Raw genomic sequence first — 23,401 nt, 5'->3', positions numbered from 1 at the left:
CAAGTGCTTTACCCACTGAGCCATCTCTGTAGTCCCTAAGCTCCTGCCTCTTCTCTTATAGGTCTAAAGCACTTTCATAGCATCTAATAAAGGAACATATATCCTGCTGTATTAAAGTTTCAGAAGAGCGGCAATTAGGGAAGTGTTTAAAAGAACGATAATGAAAATCTGAGAAATACTTGTCTAAGGTAATGTTAAATGGAATTTCATATGACACATCAGGCACCCTATAAACTGGACAGACACTGTAGACTAATGGGCAAACTTCTTCTCAGGGTCCAGCCTGCCATGGAGAAGTCCTTTTCTTTCTTTTACCTTCCACAGAGTGGAAGAGATTTGATAGTTCCAGTTCACTGGTTGATCTTTTGGAGGCATGGTAACAAATTTAACATTCAGCCTCAACACATACACACTCAACAGTAGTCACTAGAGCACATGTGGTCAGTGGAGGGACCTTGTATAGTCTCATTTCTTTAATGGTGACTTTTCTGTTCCTGAGCCTAGCAAGGAAGCACTGGGGTGGCCAAGGACAGAGTCCAGCATAGTCCACTGGATGAGTTATCCTAGTTATACAGTTCCGATCCCTCTGCAGTAGCAGTGGCCATTCCTTATAGGGACTAGTAAGAGATACAAAGTTGCACATTTTTGCTAATTTGCATAAGCCCACCCACTCACTGCTCTAGTTCTCTTGTTTTCCTTCCGCCCTGTCCAATCCACCATCCTTCACCTTGGGTGTGTCTCTCCTCATAGTGGCTTGGTGGCCAGCTGGACTGACTGACACAGTACCTACTTGTTTCAGTCACTCTTGAGTTTTGCAATGTGGCGCTAGGCCACAATGAACGCATTGTGAATTAAACAGTGAATGCAGAACTGGGCTGTTCTCAAACCATGCCTGTGCCTTTTTCTTCTCTTTCAGCTGGGTTGAAGGAATCTTCTGTTAGCCAATTGTGAGGTAAAGGGGAGGTGTAGACGCTAGAGAGGAAGGTAACTGATGTGTCTGCCTCATCTGTTGAGGTAATATGCTTGATCCTTGCCCACCCGTTCTGAAGCAGGTTCTCGCTGTATGTCTGTCTAGTTAAAATTTTACTTGTGTGAACAAATGCCAGGACCAAGGCAACTCTTATAAGGACAACATTTAATTGGAGCTAGCTTACAGGTTCAGAGGTTCAGTCCATTATCATCAAGGCGGGAACATCCAGGCAGGCATGGCACAGGAGGATCTGAGAGTTCAACATCTTGTTCCAAAGACAAACAGGAGAAGACTGGCTTCCAGGCAGCTAGGATGAGAGTTTTAAATCCCACTCCCACAGTGACACACCTACACCAACAAGGCCACACCTACTAATAGTGACACTCCTTGGACAAAGCATATTCAAACCATCACAGTATCTGAAGCTGACTTTGAGTACAGGATCCTCCTGCTTCTGCCTCCTGAGTACTGATATTCCAGCTAAGTGCCACCACGCACAGGCTGAATGGACTGTTTCCAGTGTATAATGGATTGCTGATGTGCCTTCCCAGTGACTCATGGGATCTGAAGAAGCTAGAGCAATGTAGAACTGCCATAATTTCTTTTCATATTCATATTTACTTTATGCTTTTACAAAATGCCTACCCTTGTTGTTTTTGTTCACTTCTTTAAATGCTGTCACAGCCGCTCCCTGGCTCCTTCTCCATCATTCTCTGGGTGTCCTGAGCTTGTGATTTCCCTCAGTGCAGCGGCAGCAGCTGGTAACACTGCTTACAACGCCAGCCTTAGAGTTATGCTTACACAGTGGTTTTAAATGCTACTATGTTGCATCAGCTCTTTTGCCTGAGTTCCTCCTGGCTATAGGAGAGGCCTCAGTGACAGCCAGGCTGCAGCTCAGACACGGTCAGTCACCCTTCTTTTCCAGGGACAACCTCGGCTTCTGGCTGGATGGAACCACAGCATGATTCTGTCTGGACACTTTCAAGTACCGTTTCTGGTGTCAGCTGTCTTAGCTTGAAGTCACCTTGAAGGACATCCAGAGAGAAGACTTTGGGATCACACAGTGTAGGAAGTTTGTATGTAAAGCAGCAGTGGAGGAGAAAATGAGGTCAGGATGAGAAGGACTTGGAGACAGAGCGTGCTTTCAGCGCTAGTGAGATGCTTCAGTCCAAAAGGTGCTTGCCAAACCAGTCTGAGGACCCAAGTTTGACCCTTGGGACCTATGGTAGGAGAAAAAAAATGATTCCTGGGCGTCCTTTGAGCTCTGTGCACATATATATCTGTGCCATATGGACACAGAGACAGACAAGCACTCTTGCCCCTCCACCCCCCTTTAGACGTGTGTTATTTAGTAAGTTGCCATTGTGGGGGACTGGGCTTTAATCTCCCTGGAGGAAATTGGAAAACAGGACAAAGCAGACCAACCCAAGGATGACAGTGTCTGTATTAGAAAGTTGGACCTCTGAGGTGCTATCACCTGGGTGACTTAAACAAGAGAGATTCGCGGTCACAGTTCTGGGGCTTGCTGTTAGCAATCAAGACCAGGAGGCTGGTTCAGTCTGAGGACTGTCATGGCAGCATGTGTTGAGGGCCTTTCTCCTTGAATTGTAGACAGTCATCTTTTCTCTTCCCAGTGTGTTCGTTTTCTCTCTCTCTCTCTCTCTCTCTCTCTCTCTCTCTCTCTCTCTCTCCTCCCTCTCCCTCTCTTCCTCCCTCCTCCATCTCGTAAAGACAATAGTTGCACTGAAGAGTCACCCTTAGGGCCTTGTTTACCCCCATCACCTCTCTAAAGATCCTATCTCCTAACCGGGTCTCATTCTGAGGTCCTGGGGGTTGGACTTCAACATAAGAGTTTGAGGAGGGGACCCAGTTTAGCCCATAGTTTATTTCTATGCCAACTCCTAAACTCATCAGTTGAGGGTTGGTCTTGGTTTGCCTTACTTTCCTGACACGCCCAGGCTACCATACATGTGGCCAAAGTGGGCTCTGAGGCAGAGTTGTTGGGGTCGGGTATTACACACTCAGAAATGTAAATTCTAACTGAGTATGTTGGTCCATGCCTGTAATCCCAGCATTTGAGAGGTTGAGGCAGGGAGATCAGTAGTTCAAGGTTAGACTGGGCTCGATGAAACCCTGATTAGAGAGAGTGAGTTGAGGGGAGAGGGTAGAGAGAGCTACGTTTGTAGCTCAGTTGGTAGAGAGCTTGCCCAGTATACATGAAGCCCTGGTTTTGATCCCCATCGTCAGCATGGTGGTATATGCCTAGAATCTCAGCATTTGGGATATGGAGGTAGAGAGACTAGAAGTTCATGGTCTTTCTTTGCTTCAGAGTGAGTCTGAGGCCAGCCTGGGGTCTAATGAGAGAGAGGTACTTTCTGTGTCTGCCCACCTTTGATGTCTTGAGGATGTAAAAAAACTAAATCTAAGACTTAACTTCCCTCCCCCCTTTCAGTGGAGAAAATTGCGAAAGGGAGAATAATAGAAAAAAGATACTTCTGCATGTTTTCCCCTATGGAAACAGTGTATCTATTAAAGGAGAGATAACATCTGTGCCAAGAATCCGATCAAATGAATATGTAGCTGGACACTTTTAGTTTACGTGCTAATTGACTCAAGATGCTGAAAGAATTTTAGCTTAAATTAGTTTGATCCACATTAACTTTACATCATGTATTTAGTAATCAGGAATGATAAAATATGGCTGCCTACAGGGTGCGGTACCGGAAGTAATTGACTACAAGAATCAACAACTTCTTGGAAATATTCTGGAAGAGTTGTCACTACTGGGGAACGACCACCAGAGGGCAACAGAGATGCTGGCATGGGATCTTGTAGAGGTTTCAGCCAGCCAGGCCTGCCCAGAGATGGAAGTATCCTTATCCTCTTCTACAAAACTGCTTTGGATGGACATAATGTTTCTTTTCGGAAACGTAACGTAGATTTAGACTGACTTGAATTAGTTATCTAGGTATCAAAATCAGATTGCCAAGGCCTCTTCTGGCACTACATGGTCCAAGCAGAACAGCTTTCTGCGAGCTGCGGAGGCAGAGGGGAGCTCTGAGCGCCACCCTGCGGCCGGGGGCGGAAGCTCAGCCTATGGTTCACAGGGCTTGGCCAGAGGCGTGGTGAGGGCTGGGTTGGGGCGGATCCTGAACGACAATGGGCGGAGCCTTTTGCGCACAAGTAGTTCCTTACTAGTTTGTCCTAAGTTGCAGTCCGTACGGTCTCCAGTTGCCGCCTCTCTTGCTCAGGTGGCGGAGGACTGATCACGTGACATCCAGGAGGCCGGAACCGGGCGGCTTGCGTGAATTGCAGGAGTTTGACAGAAACAGACCGTGACGTGACGTCGCGGAGACAGAGTGTATGGCCGAGGCTGTGAAGCCCCGCCGGTCCAAGGCCAAGGCCAGCCGGACCAAAGGCAAGGTGAGGATGCTGTCACTCCCGTGCGAGCCCTCTGCTGGCCGCGCGTCCTATGAGGTCCTGTGGGGTCGGGCTCTCAGGGCCGCTTGGCTCTCTCCCTGTCCTGACTTCGCCTGGCTTCGTGTGCTGAAGCAGGGTTTTCTCCCTTTGCCCCATCTTTCACTTCCTATCCTATCCTCTTGTAACACGGGGACATTCCAGGTTCTGGAAATGCACAGAGACCTGACGTCCTTCGCTTGGGAAGTATGGTTTGTAGATAGCAGTGGTATGTCAGACCTCTTCGTTTTCAAAATTCAGAGCGACAGCGTTATTTCCTGTGTACCTGATTGTTTACAGTGTGGCGTGAATATACAAAAATCAACACAGGGCAGAACTCAGACAGTAGGGGCGGTTTTGATTTTTTTTTCTGGATTGTTGCATGTCAGTGTGGTTTTAGGTTGACTTGTTTTTAGGTGCATTTTGGATTTTTCATTTTGCTCCTGTATACCTGCTAAGGTGAACAAATTAAATTCAACCCTAAGGTGGTGGTTAGACCTATCAGTAGCTGTAACTATGTATATTTAAATAGGGTTTTAATTATGTAGCCCTGCCTGGCCTGGAACTCACCATATACCTCGAACTCCCAGAGGTCCGGCGTGCCACCACTCCTGACCACCATCTAGGTAACTTTGCCTTATCCAAAACAGAATTTACACGGATTGAAATCAACAATGAAGGTGGTATTACTGGACTAGGAAATTTCCTTCCTCAGAATTGGTGATGTTACTGAGCCCAAAGCATAACTTTTTGTGTGTTTGGAAATGAGTTTTAACAGTGATTTATAGGAACTTTGTTTATAGAGTGTAAAAGAAGTGTGTGGATTCCTTTCTGTAAGATGCTATGGATTCAAAGGCTTACTTAGTTCAGGAAGTGGAGTGTCATGTGCTGTTGTGTTGAGGTTGCTGTGGCTTCTGGATTTGTCCCAGTACCTGGCCTACATTCCTCAGTGTTAAATACCTGGTAGGTGACTCCAGGATGACAGGTTGTGGTTATGTGTCTGGATTTACTACTGGATACTTTAGATAGAGTCCTAATAATGTTTTTATTCTTCTAGTTTGATCTCCTGTTAAAAAAAAATTCTCCCAATTCTGAGGATCTGGACTTAGTAAATATAGGTTTAAGAAGATCAGAATCTTGAATTTGGATTTGCTCTGCAGACTTAATAGATATTATAGTCAGGCAGAATGATGACACCCGAGGCAATGAGACTCAGCTTGAGTTCAAGGCTAGCTGGGGTTCATAATGAATTCTAGGTTAGCTTGATGTTATATGAGGAGACCCTGTCTCGGAAACATTGTATCAAATTGTAAATTCTACCAGTCAACAGGTCGGTCCAGTAATTGATGGGGTGGATTAGGATGTGTCCTGGTTAACTCTTCCCACTGGTGCTGGTGGGCCTCCTTCCCTTCGTCTACTGCCTAGGGAGTTGTTTTCTTCCTTTGTTTCTTCTAGGCCTGAATTGTTGTTGGGATAAAGTTGGGCAATGCTATGTATTATCATTTAAGCCTCCTTTGTGAGAGCCACTTATTGTTTCCCACAAAATGATTCTATCCATTTGGGATATAGGAGAAAACTCTTAGGCCTCAGTGGTGCTTATAGTCAGGAGAAGCCAAACCCAACCCAACTGAACAGCACTATTGATATTAAGATACATGCTAGAAGGTGATACTGTTGCGGGGGTGGGGGTGGGGATGGGGGTGAGAGTGGGGGGGGGGGGGAGACCAATCATGGTAGACTTTCATGTAGTACTTGTGAGAGGCTTGGTGCAGTTTCAAATAGTGGGGCAGTGTAGTCCTTATTCAAGCCTTTTTTTTTTTTTTTTTTTTTTTTGAAACAAACTGTCAGCTCTGGTTGTCCTAGAACTCACTATGTAGATCAGGCTGGCCTTGAACTCTGCACACCTCTGCCTCCTAAGTGCCGAGATTAAAGGCATTTGTTCCCTTCCACCCCTGTTAAAGGAGACTTACAAATGAAGGTGTTGCAGATTGGAGGGGGTAACTGACCGAAAGCCAGTGTGTCTGTCCTTGAAATTGTAACCAGACAGTGTGACCAGGGAGGAATGTAGAGTAGTCAGAAAGGCAGGCCCTTGTAAGGAGTTTAGTCTTTCCTGCTTGTGACATTAGAGTCTTGAGCAGAGGAGGGCAGGATCTGACTTAGGCTTCTCAGGATACTCTGCACTTGCATGGTTGAAAGAGACTATAAGGGGTATTAATATGAAAACAGCTCAGATTTCAGAGGCAGTAGGAGATTCATCCTGGAGCCAAATATTAGTGAGTGTGGCCTAGGAACCCAGATTTAGGTTAACCAGAATACCACATTCTAGTGTGATAACAGTTTCATTAAGGTTTTATAGTTAATCCAAGAAAGTCATAAATCAAATAATTAAGAAAAAAAAGTACCTGTGGGACATTAGTTGGTTGGGTCACAGTGAAGTGGGGAGTCTGCTGTAGGCTTCAGGGTTGGTGGAAGCCAGGGCTATGTAAATTTTGAAATAAAAGTTGTTTAGTAACATAGAGATGTAGTGTAGGGTTGGATATGTGAATCTAGTTTTTTGGATTTAGCCTGAGGCTGAGATGAAAATTTGCCAGTAATTAACACATCGTTTCAGATGGTAGAGACCTGGAGGATCCAGAGATGGAGGCTGGACATAGCCCCTCACGAAGGGCAGAGGATGTAGGGCATTTGCAGGGAGTTTGCATATCATGTGAAACACCCTGGGTTCTGTCCCCAACACCGAGACCACAGCAAAACCAACGAAAACCATACTGATGGCATTTGAGCCAGAGCTTAATGGTTTTCATTTTTGAATTAATGCCTTAGTAGGAAGGCTGGTATGATGGCTCAGTTGATAAGGGAATTTATGTGTGAGCCTGGTCACATGAGATCAAATCCCAGAACACAAAGAAAGGGAGAAGGAAAGAACCAGCCCATATGTTCCTCTCCCCTGCCCTGCCCCACCCTGTTTGTCTCTGTCTCTTTCTCACACATACACATTCTATCTCTCATAGACACACAGAAATGCACATGCATGTGTGTTCGTGCACGCATACATTAATAATAGATCAGTAAGTTAAGAAATGGTCAGACCCAACTGCCCTTCATTACTAAGAGGTTGGGAGGAGGAGGGGCAAGACCTGAACAGTCAGTGAGGTGGGCTGTGCTCTCACCACCTTTGTAAGACTGGGTCCTAGAAGCTGCGGAAAGAGAGTAGGAGGGAGGGAGAGGTCAGGTCAGCAACATGCTTGGATGAGGGAAGCAGGGTTGGCAGGTGACCAGAGCAACAGTAAAAATGTAGCAGCCCCAGGGCCAGTGGTCACAAAAAGAGCCCCATCCCCACAATGCCCTCTACATGTGTGGCAGTCTGTTGCCCAAGGAGAGCTGGTTAAACTGTCCCCAGAGCTCTGATCTGACACTTGTACTGGTGTGTCATGCTAGTGTAGTGTACACACGTGGTTGATAAATCACACTGGTTTTAAAACAGTCTTATCACAAGCATGACATGAAATATAAAAACTGAGCCGTTGTGATTCATGGAGTCCCTCATTGTCTTTTACGGAGAGAAAGGAGTCATAGGTTTACTTGATGGAGTGTGCAGAGAGCTGGAAGGCATAGTAGACATTCCTACCTGTGTTTCAGAACAAACCTAACTGCATGATTATTTTCACGTTGCTTAAAGAAGTACGTACATGATAGTGTGCACATGCACGTTCAGAAATGGACACCCGGCCTGGCCTCTGTCTCCAGGAGACACTGAGGGTGTGTGTGTCCTGGTTTAGCTTTACCCTTCTCTGCCTTGCTGCAGCATGCCAGGACTGTGACTGACAAGCTTTGCCCTCTTCTGCCTTGCCGCAGCACGCCAGGACTGTGGCCGTGACAAGCCCAAGGTTCAGGAGCAGAAACATTTCCAATACCAGAAATTATGTAAAAGTTTTAAGAAAGAATATAAATTGTGAGCATAAACACAAGCAAATTCCCCCAAACAGACAGTTGTTCCCCTCAGAGGGAGGAGGGTGCATTAATAACAGTTAAGAGAAGTTGTATGGGGCTGGAGAGATGGCTCAGTGATTAGTAGCACTGGCTGCTCTTGCAGAGGACCTGGGTTAGATTTCTACATGGCGGCTCACACCAGTCTGTAACTCCAGTCCCAGGGAATTAGACACCCTCTGCAGCCAGCACCAGGCACATACCTGGTGCACAAGCAAAAGACCCATACACATAAAAAGAAATATTGTTAAAATTAAAATTAAAATAATAATAAAAGTAAGTTACCTGGTTTTGCCCCATGAGTGTTTGTGTGATTTGTCTCATGTACTTGTGTGGTGCTGTGTTTGAGTAGATAATACACAGGCTGCCTGCTGTCTTATCAGGCAGTACAGTTTCTTCCCCTGCTTGCCTTTCCTCAGAGATGTCATTGGATGATGACAGATGTCATGAGGTGTCAAGCTCTAATTGTATAAGGCATCGCAGAGCCACTGGGTCAGCCCCAGCAGTTTGGGCTTGACTGTTAGAGAATTGAAGGGCTGGTCTTTTGGGCTTTCATTTTTGGCCATTTTGTCTCTAGTTAAGCGTGTCCTTCTGTATTCATTATTGATTTACATTTCTGTATCATTTCTAGATTTTTGTTGTTGAATGATTTTTAGGTTTTATTTTCTGGCTGTGCTGGGAGTTGAATCCAAGTCCGTCCTTGAATGTGAGTGCTTTATCACTGAACTGTGTTCATTCTCAGCCCTGAACAATTCTAAAGTTGTTTCTTTATGTACATAAAATTGTATTGAGGCGAATAAGGAAAAAACACAGATTCCTTTTAATCTGCTTGGCTATTTTTATATCTAAGACACATCTCTTGGGCTGGAGAGATGGCCCAGTGGATAAGGGCACTTGCTGCTCTTGCAGATCTGGTCTGGTTCATAGCACCCATGTTGGGAGGCTCATAATCTCTAGTAATAATAGTTCTGGGAATCTGATTCTCATATATATATACACACACACATGAAGCAAATCTCTTAGAATTAGAGAGACATGAATTTTTACACTAGTGGCTTGATAACACATTGTTTAAATTTTATTTTCACAATCTCTGATGATCGTTATATTCACAATATGGCATCTAGTACCTTTTTCCCCTACATATTTAAAGTAGTCAAAGTAATTGGAAGTTGATTGGCTTTAACCAGAATGGAATTGTAGTAGATTCCCATCTTGCTGTGGAAGTTCACTTCTGAATTATTTATTTATTCTTTATACATTCTGAGAACTATGCAAGCCTCTGAATGTGCCGGAGTGCATGGCTAGTGTAGGTGTTTCTTGGATAGTGTGATAGCTTGCTTCATCATGGAATTCTAGTACCCGAAATAAGAGTTCAGCATACAGCTGATGCTTGCTCTTGCCAATTACAGGTGGTTCCTGTAAGCTCAAGAAACACTTACTAATCACAGAGTCAAAAATCAGAGGGAGTTTGGACCCAAAAAGTCCTGAGACACAGTGTTTGCTCTCTAGGTGCATGTCTGTTCGGGCAGGCAGAACATAGATAGTCATCTGGGAGGAAGCTGCCACGGGCCTGACTGGTATCCAGTATTTCTTTCTAGCAATCATTTCCTTAATTTTCTTTTTGAGCTTCAGTTTGAGAAATCTGCTTGTTCCAGCAAGCCTGCTGAGCATACACTTATCCTCATGGAATGTTTTCCTACTTATTGTTTGACAGTTTGACAGACTGACTTTTGTTAGATCTGCGTTGTTAGCTGACCTAGATCTAACACCCAGCCACTGCCAGTGTGGAATGAAGGATTTTGGAGATGCATATTGAGCCTTGAAATATCCTTATCTGACATCAAAGGGAGGAGAGGCCCTTGGTCCTGTGGAGGTTTGATGACCCAGAGTGGGGGGATGCTGGAGCGGTGGGGGTGGGGAGTGGATGAGTGGGTGGGGGAGCACCCTTATAGAAGCAAAGGGGAGGAGGAGTTTGTGGAGGGGAAACCTGGAAGGGGGAGATCATTTGAAATGTAAATGAATAAAATGATAAAAAAAAAAAAAAAAGAAACATCAGAATGTAGAACATCTACATCAGAATGTAGATTGTGAACAGAAACACAGGCAAATTCCCAGAAAGAGACAGTTGTTCTCTTCAGAGGAAGCAGGGTACATTAATAGCAGTTAAGAGAAGTTCTGTGAGGGCTCAGCATAGCACTGGTTACACTTGCAGAGTACCTGACTTAGATTCCCAGCACCCACGTGGCAGCTCACAGCAGTCTGTAACTCCAGTCCCTGGGACTTAGACACCGTCTGCAGCACCAGGAGCAGATATGGTACACAGGCAAAAAAGACCCATACACATAAAAAGAAATAGTATTAAAATGATAAAATAATAAAAACGTTACCTTGTCTCGTGGTTGTTTGTGTGGCTCCTGAATGTTGGCAGCTGTAATCTTTCACGTTCTGCTTCAAAACACTTACCTTTTCTTCCAACTATATCGAAATAGCTTATTGTTTTGGCTATTAATCTGTCAGTTTTTTTTTGTTGGACATTCCAAGCAGAATAATTAGCAAGTATAGGTGATTTGTTTGTCTCTCTTGCTTAAATCTCACAGCCAAAAATGAACCATTTTAATGACTTTATTCAGGTGTTTGTTTGAATGTAACAACTTTTTTTTCTTTTTTAATTTTTTTGAGACACATCTCTCTCTGTATCCCTGGCCCTGTAGACCAGGCTGGTCTGGAACTTACATAGGCCAGTTTGCCTTACCTCCTGAGTGCTGGGAGCACCACTATGCTCAGTCTTTAACATAATAGCACTTTACAATGTTATTTAAATAACATTTCCATATTTAAAAAAATTGGGCCTGGCCTGTTGTGTTACCTAGTTACTTTTTATGTGTAGTGTGTATCTGCCCTTCCAGGTGTGTGAGGGCTGTGAGTGTTGAACTCGGGCCATTAGGCTTATGCAACAAGCCCCTTTACCTGCCAAGCCACAGCTCAGAGGCAGTCTTTAAAGACCATAATTATAACTGTTTGTTGAGTCGCTTGTTTTCATTGTGGTTTTGATAGGGCCTCATGTAGCAGGTGACTGGGAATTCTCTGTACCTAAGGATGAGTTTGAGCTCCTCACCATGCTGTTTCCCTTCCAAGTGCTGCCTGTACCACGGTGCCATACCGTCATATACATTAAAGGTTAATTTTTAAAGATAATTGACTGGTCAAATTTTTGTTAGTATTATTAATCATATAAAGTAATGTGACATTTTCAAACAGGCATGTAGCATACTTTGATCATATTTACCCCTCACCCATCCAATAGTTATTTTTTTAAAATTATTTATTTTATATATGTGAGAGTACACTGTCTATTTTCACACACACCAGAAGAGGGCATCCGATCTCATTACAGATGGTTATGAGCTACCATGTGGTTGCTGGGAATTGAACTCAGGACCTCTGGAAGAGCAGTCAGTGCTCTTAACCTCTGAGTTATCTCCAGCCCCATATTTTTAAATTTTCTTTCTATTTAAGATAGGTTCTCACTATGCAGCTCTGTCTAGCCTGGAACTCACAGGGATTTACCCACTGCCTTCTGAGTGCTGGGTTAAAGGTGTACTCTACCAGGCCTAGCTCAGAGTTACCTTTTTTTTTGAGACAGGGTTTTACTGGCCTTGAATTTGTGGTCTTTCACCTGCCTCTGCCTCTGAGTGCTAGGAGATATATATGTTTGTGCCCACTACTGTCATTAATTACCCAGTTATATAACTACATCTTCTGTGCCACAGAAAGGCTTATCTAAAAAATGGAACATATTTGCATTTCAAGTTTTCTCCGGAAAATAATGTTTTTTTTTTTTTTTTTTTTTGTTCCAGGATCCATTCCAGAGCCCCACGCTGGTACAGTTAGCACATCTCTAGTTTGCTTCATTCTCTGTCTGCTGCTCACTCTCCCCTTTTCTCCCATCTCTATAACAGAGTTAGTCTGTAGATTGTTTGATTTTTCAGCTGGCGTTTTCACATGGTAGACTGAAGTTCTGCATTGCTAAGAAGGATACCACTAAAACACTGCCTGTTTTGGAACATTGTATCAGGGAGCTGTTTGCTGAGGAGTGCCTTCCTGGCAATGCCGACTTGGTTATGTGCTTATGGTGTGTTTGTCAGGATTCTCCATTGAAACTCACTACTTTTTCTTTTGTTTATTATGAAATACCTGAGACTGTTTTGCTCTTGCTCAGGTTCTGGCTCAGTCACTGTAACGTCTGTCATGCTTGTGGCAATGTGTCATCACTGTCACTGTGGTTTAAATATATCCCTAAGGGTGGGTCATATGCTCAAAAGTTGCTTCCCAGTACAGTGATGCAGGAGGAGCTGTGGGCCCAGTAGGGTATTAGAGATGCCTGTTGAAGGAATTAACGTGGTTCACATAGGACCCTGGTAGTTCCAGGGTCGTTATAACAAGAGTGAGCTCGGCCCCTCCTCTCTCCAGCTTCCTGTCTCATACAGTCCTCTCTGTTTCTGGAGCGCTCTCTGTTTCGATGTCATGTGACATGAAACCCTTACAGATGAAGCACCATGCTTTGGAACTGTGGTCTCAATAAACATAAGTATCCCGCTTTAAGCATTTTATTGCCAGAATAGAAAATGGGCTCGCACCTGTTGGGGTGATGGTGACTTTCTGTTTTTCCTGTTCCTTATATGTTTATTGCAGTTCTGCATAGAAGGGTGGTCACGTCCTGCTTGTTGGATTTATTTTTTATTTGTTCATTAAGTATTTATTTTAGACTCATAGGTACTTCTTTTGCATGTTATGATTTAATGCTATGGTTTCGCTGTTGGTTTATTTGTTTGGGTGCTGAGTTCCTGCAGCCTTCTCTTGAGTTTGGAGGGAGCATGTTGGTCAAATTGAAGACACACGTGGGTCTGTGGCAGTTAGAGACAGTCTCCCTTACTTACCCTCTGGTGGGTGATGTGGCAGTTAGAAACAGTCCCCTTACTTACCCTCTGGAGGGCCATCCACTTAAACATCTCATCTTCATTTCTGGATCATAATTTAATGCTTGTGATATCTTTTTCTTTTCAGATTACAGTAGTGAATGTCCAAATTAAATGTGCTCAAAATGGGCAATATCAAATACGAGATAGAGTATTTCATGAGGTGGATTTACATTCCATCTGGTAAATGTGAAAATTTAGTTTTTCTTGAAGGAAGGAGGGTTTTGTTTTGGGTCTCCATTTAAAGGAGTTGTACATCGTAGAAGTAAGGCCTGGTGGCTCTCCTTGTGGCAGGAGGAGACAGCTGGTCGCATCTGCAGTGGGGATGACCTAGGTGAACGCTCATGCTCACTTTGTTCTGTGCTTTACTGAACATGGAGGCATTGCCCACATTCATGACAGTCTTCCCGCCTCAGTTAATCCTCTGAAACTCCTCCTCACACCTGTGCTGTGTCTGCTGGAGTGAGTCTGTATCCTATCTCAACCCACTTCTTCTCAACTTGACAAGAAAACATTTTTAAATCGTAGCACTTCATTTTTGGCCTCCCATCAGCTCACGGTCATGTAATAACTAAGATTTTATTAATTCAATTAAAAGTCCCCATAGTCTTGATCACTTTGAACAATATTCAGAAGTCCGAAGTCTAGACTATCCTCTGAGAGTCCAGATAGTTCATTAACTGTGAGCTCGTATAAAACAAAAACATGTTACAAACCTCCTATATGTAATGTATATATAATGGTAAACATTCCCATTCCAAAATAGAGGAAAAAGGACAGAGGTCTGAGGAAAGATTGGTTTGTCCAAAGTTAGATATGTACTAGCATATCTAACAAACATGACCAAACACCAAATCCTACAGGTACATATCCATCAGAATGAGCTTCACGGACCTACCAGCTCATCATTTATAGTGCGTGTGACCTCACTCTTTGGCCAGCTCCAGTCTATAGGCTTGCTTGATGGATATCCTAAAGCCCTGGCATGTCCAGCATGCTGGAGTAGCCAGTGTACCTGAGACTTTACCTACACAGCTTCATGCAATGCTATTTTCATCCCTCCTTTAGGGAATTTGTCCCTGTTGTATGTTGGCAGGCCTCAGTCCCTTTTTGGAACCATGGAACAAATCCCCATGATCTCCAAATTCTTGCATCTTTCATACCTGCAAAACCGTTACCACATGGATAACATCGCTGAGCTTTGTGGCCACCTTCAGTCCAGGCAGCCCAATTGAGGATGCTCAATGCATTGTTTTGAAGCTGAGATTCCTGTGTTTCATTTCTAGTTCAGGCTTTCTTGTTTCAGATCAATTTATGTATTTATAGTTGGGGATTTCCCATGGTTGTATTATTGTCCTCAAGGAAACTTTTCCTGTTGTCCCAGTGAAGTGAGGAGGCTTCTCCTTAATGGCGGTAATCCCTTCGACAGTTACTGGTGTGTGGTTTTGATGCGCTGTCACTCGTATTCTCACTGACAAGCATATTTACAGATTAGAAAACTTTTACGGACTCATGTAGAGAAGAGGAGGATACCTTTGGGAGGATACATTACATCCTGTAAATGCATTCCATTTTAAAGTACAATTTCTGAGTGTGTTCAGTTAGGGTCATAGTTCAAGAAGAAAGCATGAAAGAAGGAGCACTAATGAAGGGTGATATTGTAAAGGCAGTGGGGAGGCTGATTTGCTGGGTGTAGCCCACATCATAGGTGGTCAGCAGGCACAGGCTTTGCTGGTTGTTTGCTTTTGGTTTACATTATCAATCGCTGGCGACATGGTGGCTGAGCTTAGCACTTGAGTCTTCAGAGGCTCTTCCTTGGGGTCTGTTCATGGTTGCCATATGTTACTTAGGAAACCAAGGTTCTTTTATTAATAAACAAATTTAGAACTGGACTCAAAAGAAGCTCAAGGGCAGTTTTATTAGAGTTTAAGTGAAACTAAAGAGCAGATTAGGTGACAATCCTGGCAGCTGCCAGGAGACAAAGAAAAGATGCAGTGTCCTTTAAGTGAGGTCGGAAATGGGAACCCATAGCTTATTAAGGAGGGGGAAAGCATCCTAAGAACAGAAGTGAGCTAGTGAGCAGAGGAAAGAGCTCAGTGGGAAAGTTTAGACATTTATGTAGAGCTTAAAAATTCTTCATGCTGAAACCATTAGCTCTTGTTATATTTCATACTTTGCTTGTAGGAAAAAAAGAAGTATGAAGCCCTTCAGACTTCTGATGCAGTTCCCCTTCCAGAGACTCGTAGAGAACAGGAAATCCTGTTTCCAGCTTCTGAATTCAAAGATGATCTAAAGGTGTCGGCTGATTCCCAGCTCCACAGTGATGTATGTAGATGGAATGAAAGTGAAATGTTTGATATCCCACTCACCTCCTTGACTATAGGGGATGAAGGACCCCGGATACAGGACACAGAGGACCTAAAAGAAAAGGGTGAGATCACAGCCGGTGATGGAGATGATGAAATTGAGTTGAAGGTCGACCCTGGAGACAATGTTTCAACTGAAGGTGAACCTTCCAAGAACTTGACAGAAGTAGAGGAGCACACAGTCTCACAGTGTGGGCCTCCAGAAAGCACATTGCAGCCTGACTTTCCCTGCACTCAGCAGGGAATGGAAAGCTCACATGTCAGAGAAAGTCTGACTAGGAAAGAAGATGAAGAAGCCCTTGGCTGTTCAAAGGTGCTTCAGAATGTTAGCTGGCACAGTTCTTATGAAGCCAAAGAAGTTTCTCAGCCACCTAGAGTGAAGAAACTGTATCCTGAGTTGCCAGCTGATATTGCTGAGGTGCCAGCTTTAGTGGCAGTGAAGCCATTGCTCCGCAGTGAGCGACTCTACCCAGAACTCCCGTCTCAACCAGAACTGATACCCTTCACTAAAGAACAGCTCAAACTCTTAGAGCCTGGCTCATGGCTGGAAAATGTTGAGTCATATGTAGAAGAATTTGATAACATTGCTCATCAGGACAGACATGAGTTTTATGAGTTGCTTTTGAATTACTCACGATGCAGGAAGCAGTTGCTGTTGGCCGAAGCTGAGCTGCTCACTCTGATGTCTGATTGCCAAAATGCCAAAAGTCGACTGTGGAACTTCAAGGATGAACAAATGGCCGTGCAGGTATCTTGGCTGTGTGTGTTCAGAGCGGGGAGTTGGTAGATGAGCTGCCTTTCCTGGGGTGCTGTTGAGGATTTGGTCTGTGTATTAAACTTACACTGGCCCTGGCTTCATCGGTCCAGGGATCACATGATCAAATGGCCACAGGAATGGGCATGTAGCACGTAGGAGGCATGTAACACTCTGCCCTACCCTACGTGTGTGGCTCAGTGGAGAAGCACGTGCCTAGTCTAGAGGGGATGGCAGCCCTTGACTTCTAGTTGACACTTTTATGATTGTGAGGAGTAGGTTTGCTACATCTCAGGATTTCTCAGAGAAGCAGGAATCTGAATTTTTGCATGAAGGATGCTAACTGGCAGTGTTGGCAACTAACTAAATACAAATCTGTGCAGATACATATTCTAGAGTTCAAGCCAGCAAACCACGGCTTGAGGTAAAATTCAGCCCTCAGACTATTAGCTTTAGGTTTTGGCATAATGACACAAGTGTGCAGTCAGTAGAGAGTGTACTGGTTGTAGAGTGATAAGGAAAGTCCATTAGATGTTACCCCACCCCCAGGAGGTCAGAGCCACCATTTCCTAAGGACCCAGGAGGGATGGCAAGGAAGAGAAGGCATTCTGACAAGTTTGTCATTGAGGGGAAGCTGCAGGAGATACTGGTGACACATGTGATTTGCTGGTCCCTAACTCTTATTTGTACAGTGCCTTGTGCATCTTTTTGTAGATGCTGTGGTAAGAGACACATTTGGAAATACTGAAAAAGAAAGGGAGGTGGAGAAAGAGCTCAACAGAGAAATAAGAGCATTTGCTGCTCTTGTAGAAGACCCTTGTTTCATTCCCAGCATGTGCGTGGCAGCTCGTAACCTAATAACTCTAGTTCCAGGGGATCCCATGCCCTCTTCTGACCTCCATGGGCAACTAGGCATGCAAGGGGTGCACATACATAAACTGCAGACAAATCAGTCATACGCATAAAATAAAACACAGAAAGAGGAATTCATATAAAGGAGAAGGACTCCTTTTGCACAGACATAGAGAATGGGGGAGATTAGAGATACTCTGGGCTACTGTGGAGTAGAGGGAATGGCATTCTTAGCATAGAAAGTAAGATACCAGTTGTGAGAGTTTTAGGGATGCATGTTACTGTTTCTTCGATGACTTTGTAGAGTCATTTTTAAAAAATGATTGTTTTATTTTATGTACATTGTTGTTTTTGCCTGCATTTCTGTGTAAAAGTGTTGGATCACCTGGAACTGGAGTTACATACAGTTGAGACCTGCCATGTAGGTGCTGGGAATTGAACCTGGATCTTTTGGAAGAGTAGCCAGTGCTCTTAACCACTGAGCAACCTCTCCAGTCCTGTAGGGTCACTCTTCAGAACCCGTGATCTCTTCACGAGTGGCAGTGTTCTCTGACACTGACCATTATTTGCTAGTGTTGTTTTGTATGTACAGTGTTGTCCCTCATTGTGGTTGTAGGCTCTTAAAATGGTTCCAGAGCCTGTAAGTCTTCCACCTGCTGCCTGGCTGCATCAGATGCAGAGGGTCTCACGTTTCATCCTTTGTCTACTGCTAGGGCATCTGTGCAGATCAAGTGAAAGTTTATGGTCATCACCACTATCAGAGAGTAGAGATGAATGAAAATGTCCTGGGAGAACTGAAGAAGCTATTTGATGCCAAATCTGAGCACCTCCACCAGACCCTGACCCTCCATTCGTACACTTCTGTGCTCTCGAGGTTGCAAGTGGAGTCGTACATCTACACACTGCTCAATAGCTCAGCTGTTCTGAGATCTTTAGCAGTTTACCAGGCAGAACAAGGTATGTAAGCACTGGAAGCTTCCCTCTTGTACTTAAACGTGAAGAACAGTTGGGGCACAGGCCTGGCTGAGCTGACAGATCCTAACTGGCTCCACTGTATCATTGTATATTTTTTCGTTGCCCCCTCAATAGCAGTGTAGGTCAGGTCTGTTTAGTTCCTGAGTAGTATGAGGCTTCCTTCCCCATGGCTATCATTTTTCTTCCTGCAGGTGGCCAGAAAGCTGCCTCTCTTTGCCTTTGCTAAGTTGTGGCCCAGTGGGGTTGATCCCAAAACGAATCAACTAATCATCAGGAGACTCTCTCTCCCTCTCCTCCTTCCTTCCTTCCTTCCTTCTTCCTTCCTTCCTTCCTTCCTTCCTTCCTTCCTTCCTCCTTCCTTCCTTCCTTCCTTCCTTCCTCCCTCCCTCCCTCCCTCCCCCCTCCCTCCCTCCCTCCCTCCCTCCCTCCTTCCTTCCTTCCTTCCTTCCTTCCTTCCTTCCTTCTTTATTTTCTTAAAATGTATTATTTTCACTATTGTTACTATTGGATTTACTTATTTTATTTTCTGTGTTTGAATGCTCTACCCCCATATTTGCGCACCACATGCCTGGTGCCTGCAGAGGTCAGAAGATGGGGTTGGGTCTCTTGGCTTGAGTTATGGATGGTTGTAAGCTGCCGAGTGGGTGCTGGGAATCAAACCGTGGTGGGTCTTCTGCAAGAACAAGTACTCTAACAACTGAGCAATCCCTCCAGCCCTCAGAATACCTTTTCATTCTCTTGTTTCATGTACTTATTTTTTTGTTTGCTAAGTTTCTTGTTTTCTTGAATTTTTTCTTTTGTGTACTTTTTTTTTTTAACATTTTCACATTTTTTTATTGGATATTTTATTTACATTTCAGATGTTATCCCCTTTCCCTATTTCCCCCACCCCCACATAGGAACCCCTATCCCATCCCCCCTTCTCTTGCTTCTATGAGGATGTGTCCCCACCTACCCACCTACTTCCATCTCCTCACCCTCGAATTCCTCCACATTGGGGCATCCAGCCTTCACAGGACCAAGGATTTCCTCTCCCACCTATACCCTACAAGGCCATCCTCCCCTACATATACAGCTGGAGCCATGGATCCCTCCCTATGTGCTCCCAGGCTGGTGGTTTAGACCCTGGGAGCTCTGGTTGGTTGGTATTGTTGCTCTCCCCATGGGGCCGCAAACCCTTTCAGCTCCTTCAGTCTTTTCTCTCACTCCTCCATTGGGAACCCTGTGATTAGTTCAATGGTTAGCTGTGAGCATCCACCTCTATATATGTCAGACTCTGGCAGACCACTAAGGAGACAGCTATATGAGGCTCTTGTCAGCATGCACTTCCTGACATCCACATCAGCGTCTACCTTTGGTGACTGCCCATGAGATGGATACCCAGGTGGAAGAGTCTCCAGACAACCCCTCCTTCAGTTTCTGTCCCACATTTGTCTCCATATTTGCTCCCAGGAGTATTTTGTTACTCCCTCTAAGAAGGACTGAAGCACCCACACTTTGGTCTTCCTTCTTTATGAGCTCCATGTGGTCTGTGAGTTGTATCTTGGGTATTGCAAGCTTTTGGGCTAATATCCAATTATCAGTGAGTGCATACCATGTATGTTCTTTTGTGATTGGGTTACCTCACTCAGGATGATATTTTCTAGTTCCATTTGCCTAAGAATTTCACAAATTCATTGTTTTTAATAGCTAAGTAATACTCCATTGTGTAAATGTACCAATGTATCCCTTCCTCTGTTGAAGGACATCTGGGTTCTTTCCAGCTTCTGGCTATTATAAATAAGGCTGCTATGAACATAGTGGAGCATATGTCTTTGTTAAATGTTGGAGCATCTTCTGGGTATATGCCCAGGAGTAGTATAGCTGGGTCCTTAGGTGATGCTATATCCAGTTTTCTGAGGAACCACCAGACTGATTTCCAGAGTGGGTTGTACCAGCTTGTAATCCCACCAACAATAAAGGAGTGTTCCTCTTTCTCCACATCCTCACCAGCATCTACTATCACCCGAGTTTTTGATCTTAGCCATTCTGACTGGTGTGAGCTGGAATCTCAGGGTTGTTTTGATTTGCATTTCCCTGATGCCTAAGGGTGTTGAACATTTCTTTAGATGCTTCTCGGGCATTCGAGTTTCCTCAGTTGAGAATTCTTTGTTTAGCTCTTTACCCCATTTTTTTTTTTTTAAATTGGGTTATTTGGTTGTCTGGAGTCTAATTTCTTGAGTTCTTTGTATATATTGGATATTAGCCCTCTATCGGATGTAGGATTGGTAAAGATCTTTTCCTAATCTGTTGGCTGCCGTTTTGTCCTATTGACAGTGTCCTTTGCCTTACTGAAGCTTTGCAATTTTTGAGGTCCCACTTGTCAATTCATGATCTTAGAGCATAAGCCATTGGTGTTCTGTTCAGGAACTTTTCCCCTGTGCCTAGGTATTTGAGGGTCTTCCCCACCTTCTCTTCTGTTAGTTTCAGTGTATCTGGTTTTATGTGACGGTCCTTTATCCACTTGGACTTGAGCTTTGTACAAGGAGATAAGAATGGATCGATTTGCATTCTTCTACATGCTGACCTCCAGTTGAACCAGCACCATTTGTTGAAAGTGCTGTCATTTTTCCACTGGATGGTTTTAGCTCCTTTGTCAAAGATCAAGTGACCATATGTGTGGGTTCATTTCTGAGTCTTCAATTCTATTCCATTGATCTTCCTGCCTGTCTCTGTACCAATACCATGCAGTTTTCATCACTATTGCTCTGTAGTAGATTTTGAGGTCAGGGATGGTGATTCCCCAAGAAGTTCTTTTATTGTTGAGAATAGTTCTCACTATCCTGGGTTTTTTGTTATTTCAAATGAATTTGCAAATTGCTCTTTATATCTCTATGAAGAATTGAGTTGGAATTGTGATGGGGATTGCAGTGAATCTGTAGATTGCTTTCAGCAAGATGGCCATTTTTACTATATTAATCCTGCCAATCCATGAGCATGAGAAATGTTTCCATCTTCTGAGATCTTCTTTGATTTCTTTCTTCATAGTCTTTAAAGTCTTGTCATACAGATTTTTCACTTGCTTGGTTAGAGTCACACCAAGGTATTTTATAGTATTTGTGACTATTGTGAAGGGTGTCATTTCCATAATTTCTTTCTGAGTCTGTTTATCCTTCGAATAGAGGATTTGTTTGAGTTAATTTTATATCCAACCACTTTGCTGAAGTTGTTTATCAGCTGTAGGATTTCTCTGGTGGAAGTTTTGGGGTCACTTAAGTATACTATCATATCATCTTCAAATAGTCATATTTTGACTTCTTTCTTTCCTATTTCTATCCCTTTGACTTCTTTTTGTTGTCTAATTGCTCTAGCTACGACTTCCAGTACTATGTTGAATAGGTAGAGAGAGGGTGGGCAGCCTTGTCTAGTGCCTGATCTTAGTGGGATTGCTTCAAGTTTCTCTCCATTTAGTTTGATGTTGGCTACTGGCTTGCTGTATATTGCTTTTACTATATTTAGGTTTGGGCCTTGAATTCCTGGTCAAAATGTTCTGAAGTAGAAATTCTAATTTTTTTTTATAGTAGTTGCTTTCTCTCCCCCGGAGCTACATCCTCAGCTTCTGTCAGGTATGTTGGACATGTCGACACACAGCCAAGTAGGCGGCCCACAGAGTTCCCCCTCAGACCAACTGTCTGACATACTGCCAGAACTTTATGGGGATCATTTTGGGAGAGGGGAGGAGTTTATTTCCATCATGGCAGGGAAGTCATGATGGCAGGATATAAGCAGCTGGTCAGCAGGCATGTGGTGCACAGACATACATGCAGGTAGATCCTCACTTGGGATATAAAATCATAAGACCAGTCCCTAGCGTCCCACTTCCTGTAATGAGGCTCCACTTCCTGCAGGTTCCACAACCTTCCACAAATCATCATCAGCTGGGCACTGAATGTGGAGTAAGTTAGGGAACATTGCACATTCACACCACACGCTTTGCTCTTGGCCTTGGGCATCAATATGCACTCTGTTCAACTTCAGAAGTCCCCACAGTCTCTAATAGTCTCAGCCTTGCTCTCTGCTCACCTAATGCAGTTTACAGAACATACTTTCTCGATTTTGTTCTTAAAAAAAAAAGGAAAGAAAGAAAGAGAGAGAATAGTGGTGCATGCCTTTACTCCCAGCACTCGCACTTAGAGGCCAGAGGGAGGCAGTTTGAGTCCAGCCTGGTCTACAAAGTGAGTTCTAGGACAGTTCTAGGTCTAGACGGAGTGAGACCCTCTCTCAAAACAAACAAACAAATGAACAAACATCAAGCCAAGCAACAAAAGAATGAGAATAAGAGAGATGGGAAGATGAGTGTGTGTGTGTGTGTGTGTGTGTGTGTGTGTGTGTGTATGTGTGTATGTGTGTATGTGTTATAACAGTCCCAAGAACAAAAGAAAAAATTGATCTTTTGTAACATTTTAGAGTAGTGGGAAGTCAGTTTGGTATAGTATATGTGACAAAGAGCAGGGAGAAGCCAGGGATAATAAATTGAAAGTTGTCAAATCAGAGAACAGACTGCTTAGTTCTGTACCAGGCAGAGCTGCAGGGAGGTATGGCCTGGTTCAGGCTGAAGGTTCTAACACAACCAGCAGGGTAAGCATCAACTACCCTTGCTCCATGTCTAGGCATCTGGGGGCTTGAGGAAGAGTCACCTGGGCTCCAAAACCTATGGGTAGCCCTGTTTGTCTAACTTAACTGCCTGAAGCCTTCGGTTTCTGTATTGGGCTGGCTCCATCTGCTCTGTGCCTGCAGCTCTCCTTGGTAGAGGTCCTGTGATCCTGGCGTCTTCAGTATCCTGAAGTCTTCACTGCATTTTAGACTGTGTCCTCAGCTTTGCTTGATGCCTTGCAGTTCCTTCTGCTGTGGAACTGTCACTCAGCAGCTTTCAGGAACCTTGAGGAAGACACCATGCTCCCATCCCCACCACTGTTTCATGTGGCATTCCTACAAAACCAGTACTGTGTAGACAGTGGTGCTGAGGTCTGTTAGCCTGAACTATAGCTTGACGCAGTTGTCTCCCGGCACCTCATCTCGCTGA

General features: G+C 44.0%; 1 protein-coding gene across 6 annotated transcripts in view; it reads left to right on the top strand.

Moving 5' to 3' along the window:
* The first annotated feature begins 4,233 nt into the window (after positions 1-4,233).
* Positions 4,234-23,401, top strand: part of Epg5 (ectopic P-granules 5 autophagy tethering factor) — a 107,311-nt gene continuing 88,143 nt past the window's right edge. For 2 of the 6 annotated variants that reach the window (XM_076912394.1, XM_076912395.1), the window contains exons 1-4: positions 4,234-4,393; positions 15,577-16,506; positions 18,078-18,321; positions 21,900-21,944. In XM_076912394.1, coding sequence (XP_076768509.1) covers positions 4,334-4,393; positions 15,577-16,506; positions 18,078-18,321; positions 21,900-21,944 — 1,279 coding nt within the window. In that variant the 5' untranslated portion in view covers positions 4,234-4,333. The remainder of the gene's footprint in view (positions 4,394-15,576; positions 16,507-18,077; positions 18,322-21,899; positions 21,945-23,401) is intronic. The other 4 variants (XR_013103606.1, XR_013103607.1, XM_076912392.1 and 1 more) reach the window with 3 other exon arrangements.

Source organism: Arvicanthis niloticus, chromosome 14 (genome assembly GCF_011762505.2).
Source record: "Arvicanthis niloticus isolate mArvNil1 chromosome 14, mArvNil1.pat.X, whole genome shotgun sequence".
NCBI lineage: Eukaryota > Metazoa > Chordata > Mammalia > Rodentia > Muridae > Arvicanthis > Arvicanthis niloticus.
Note: the sequence above shows the minus strand (reverse complement) of the source record. Positions and strands in the feature narration are given on the sequence as shown.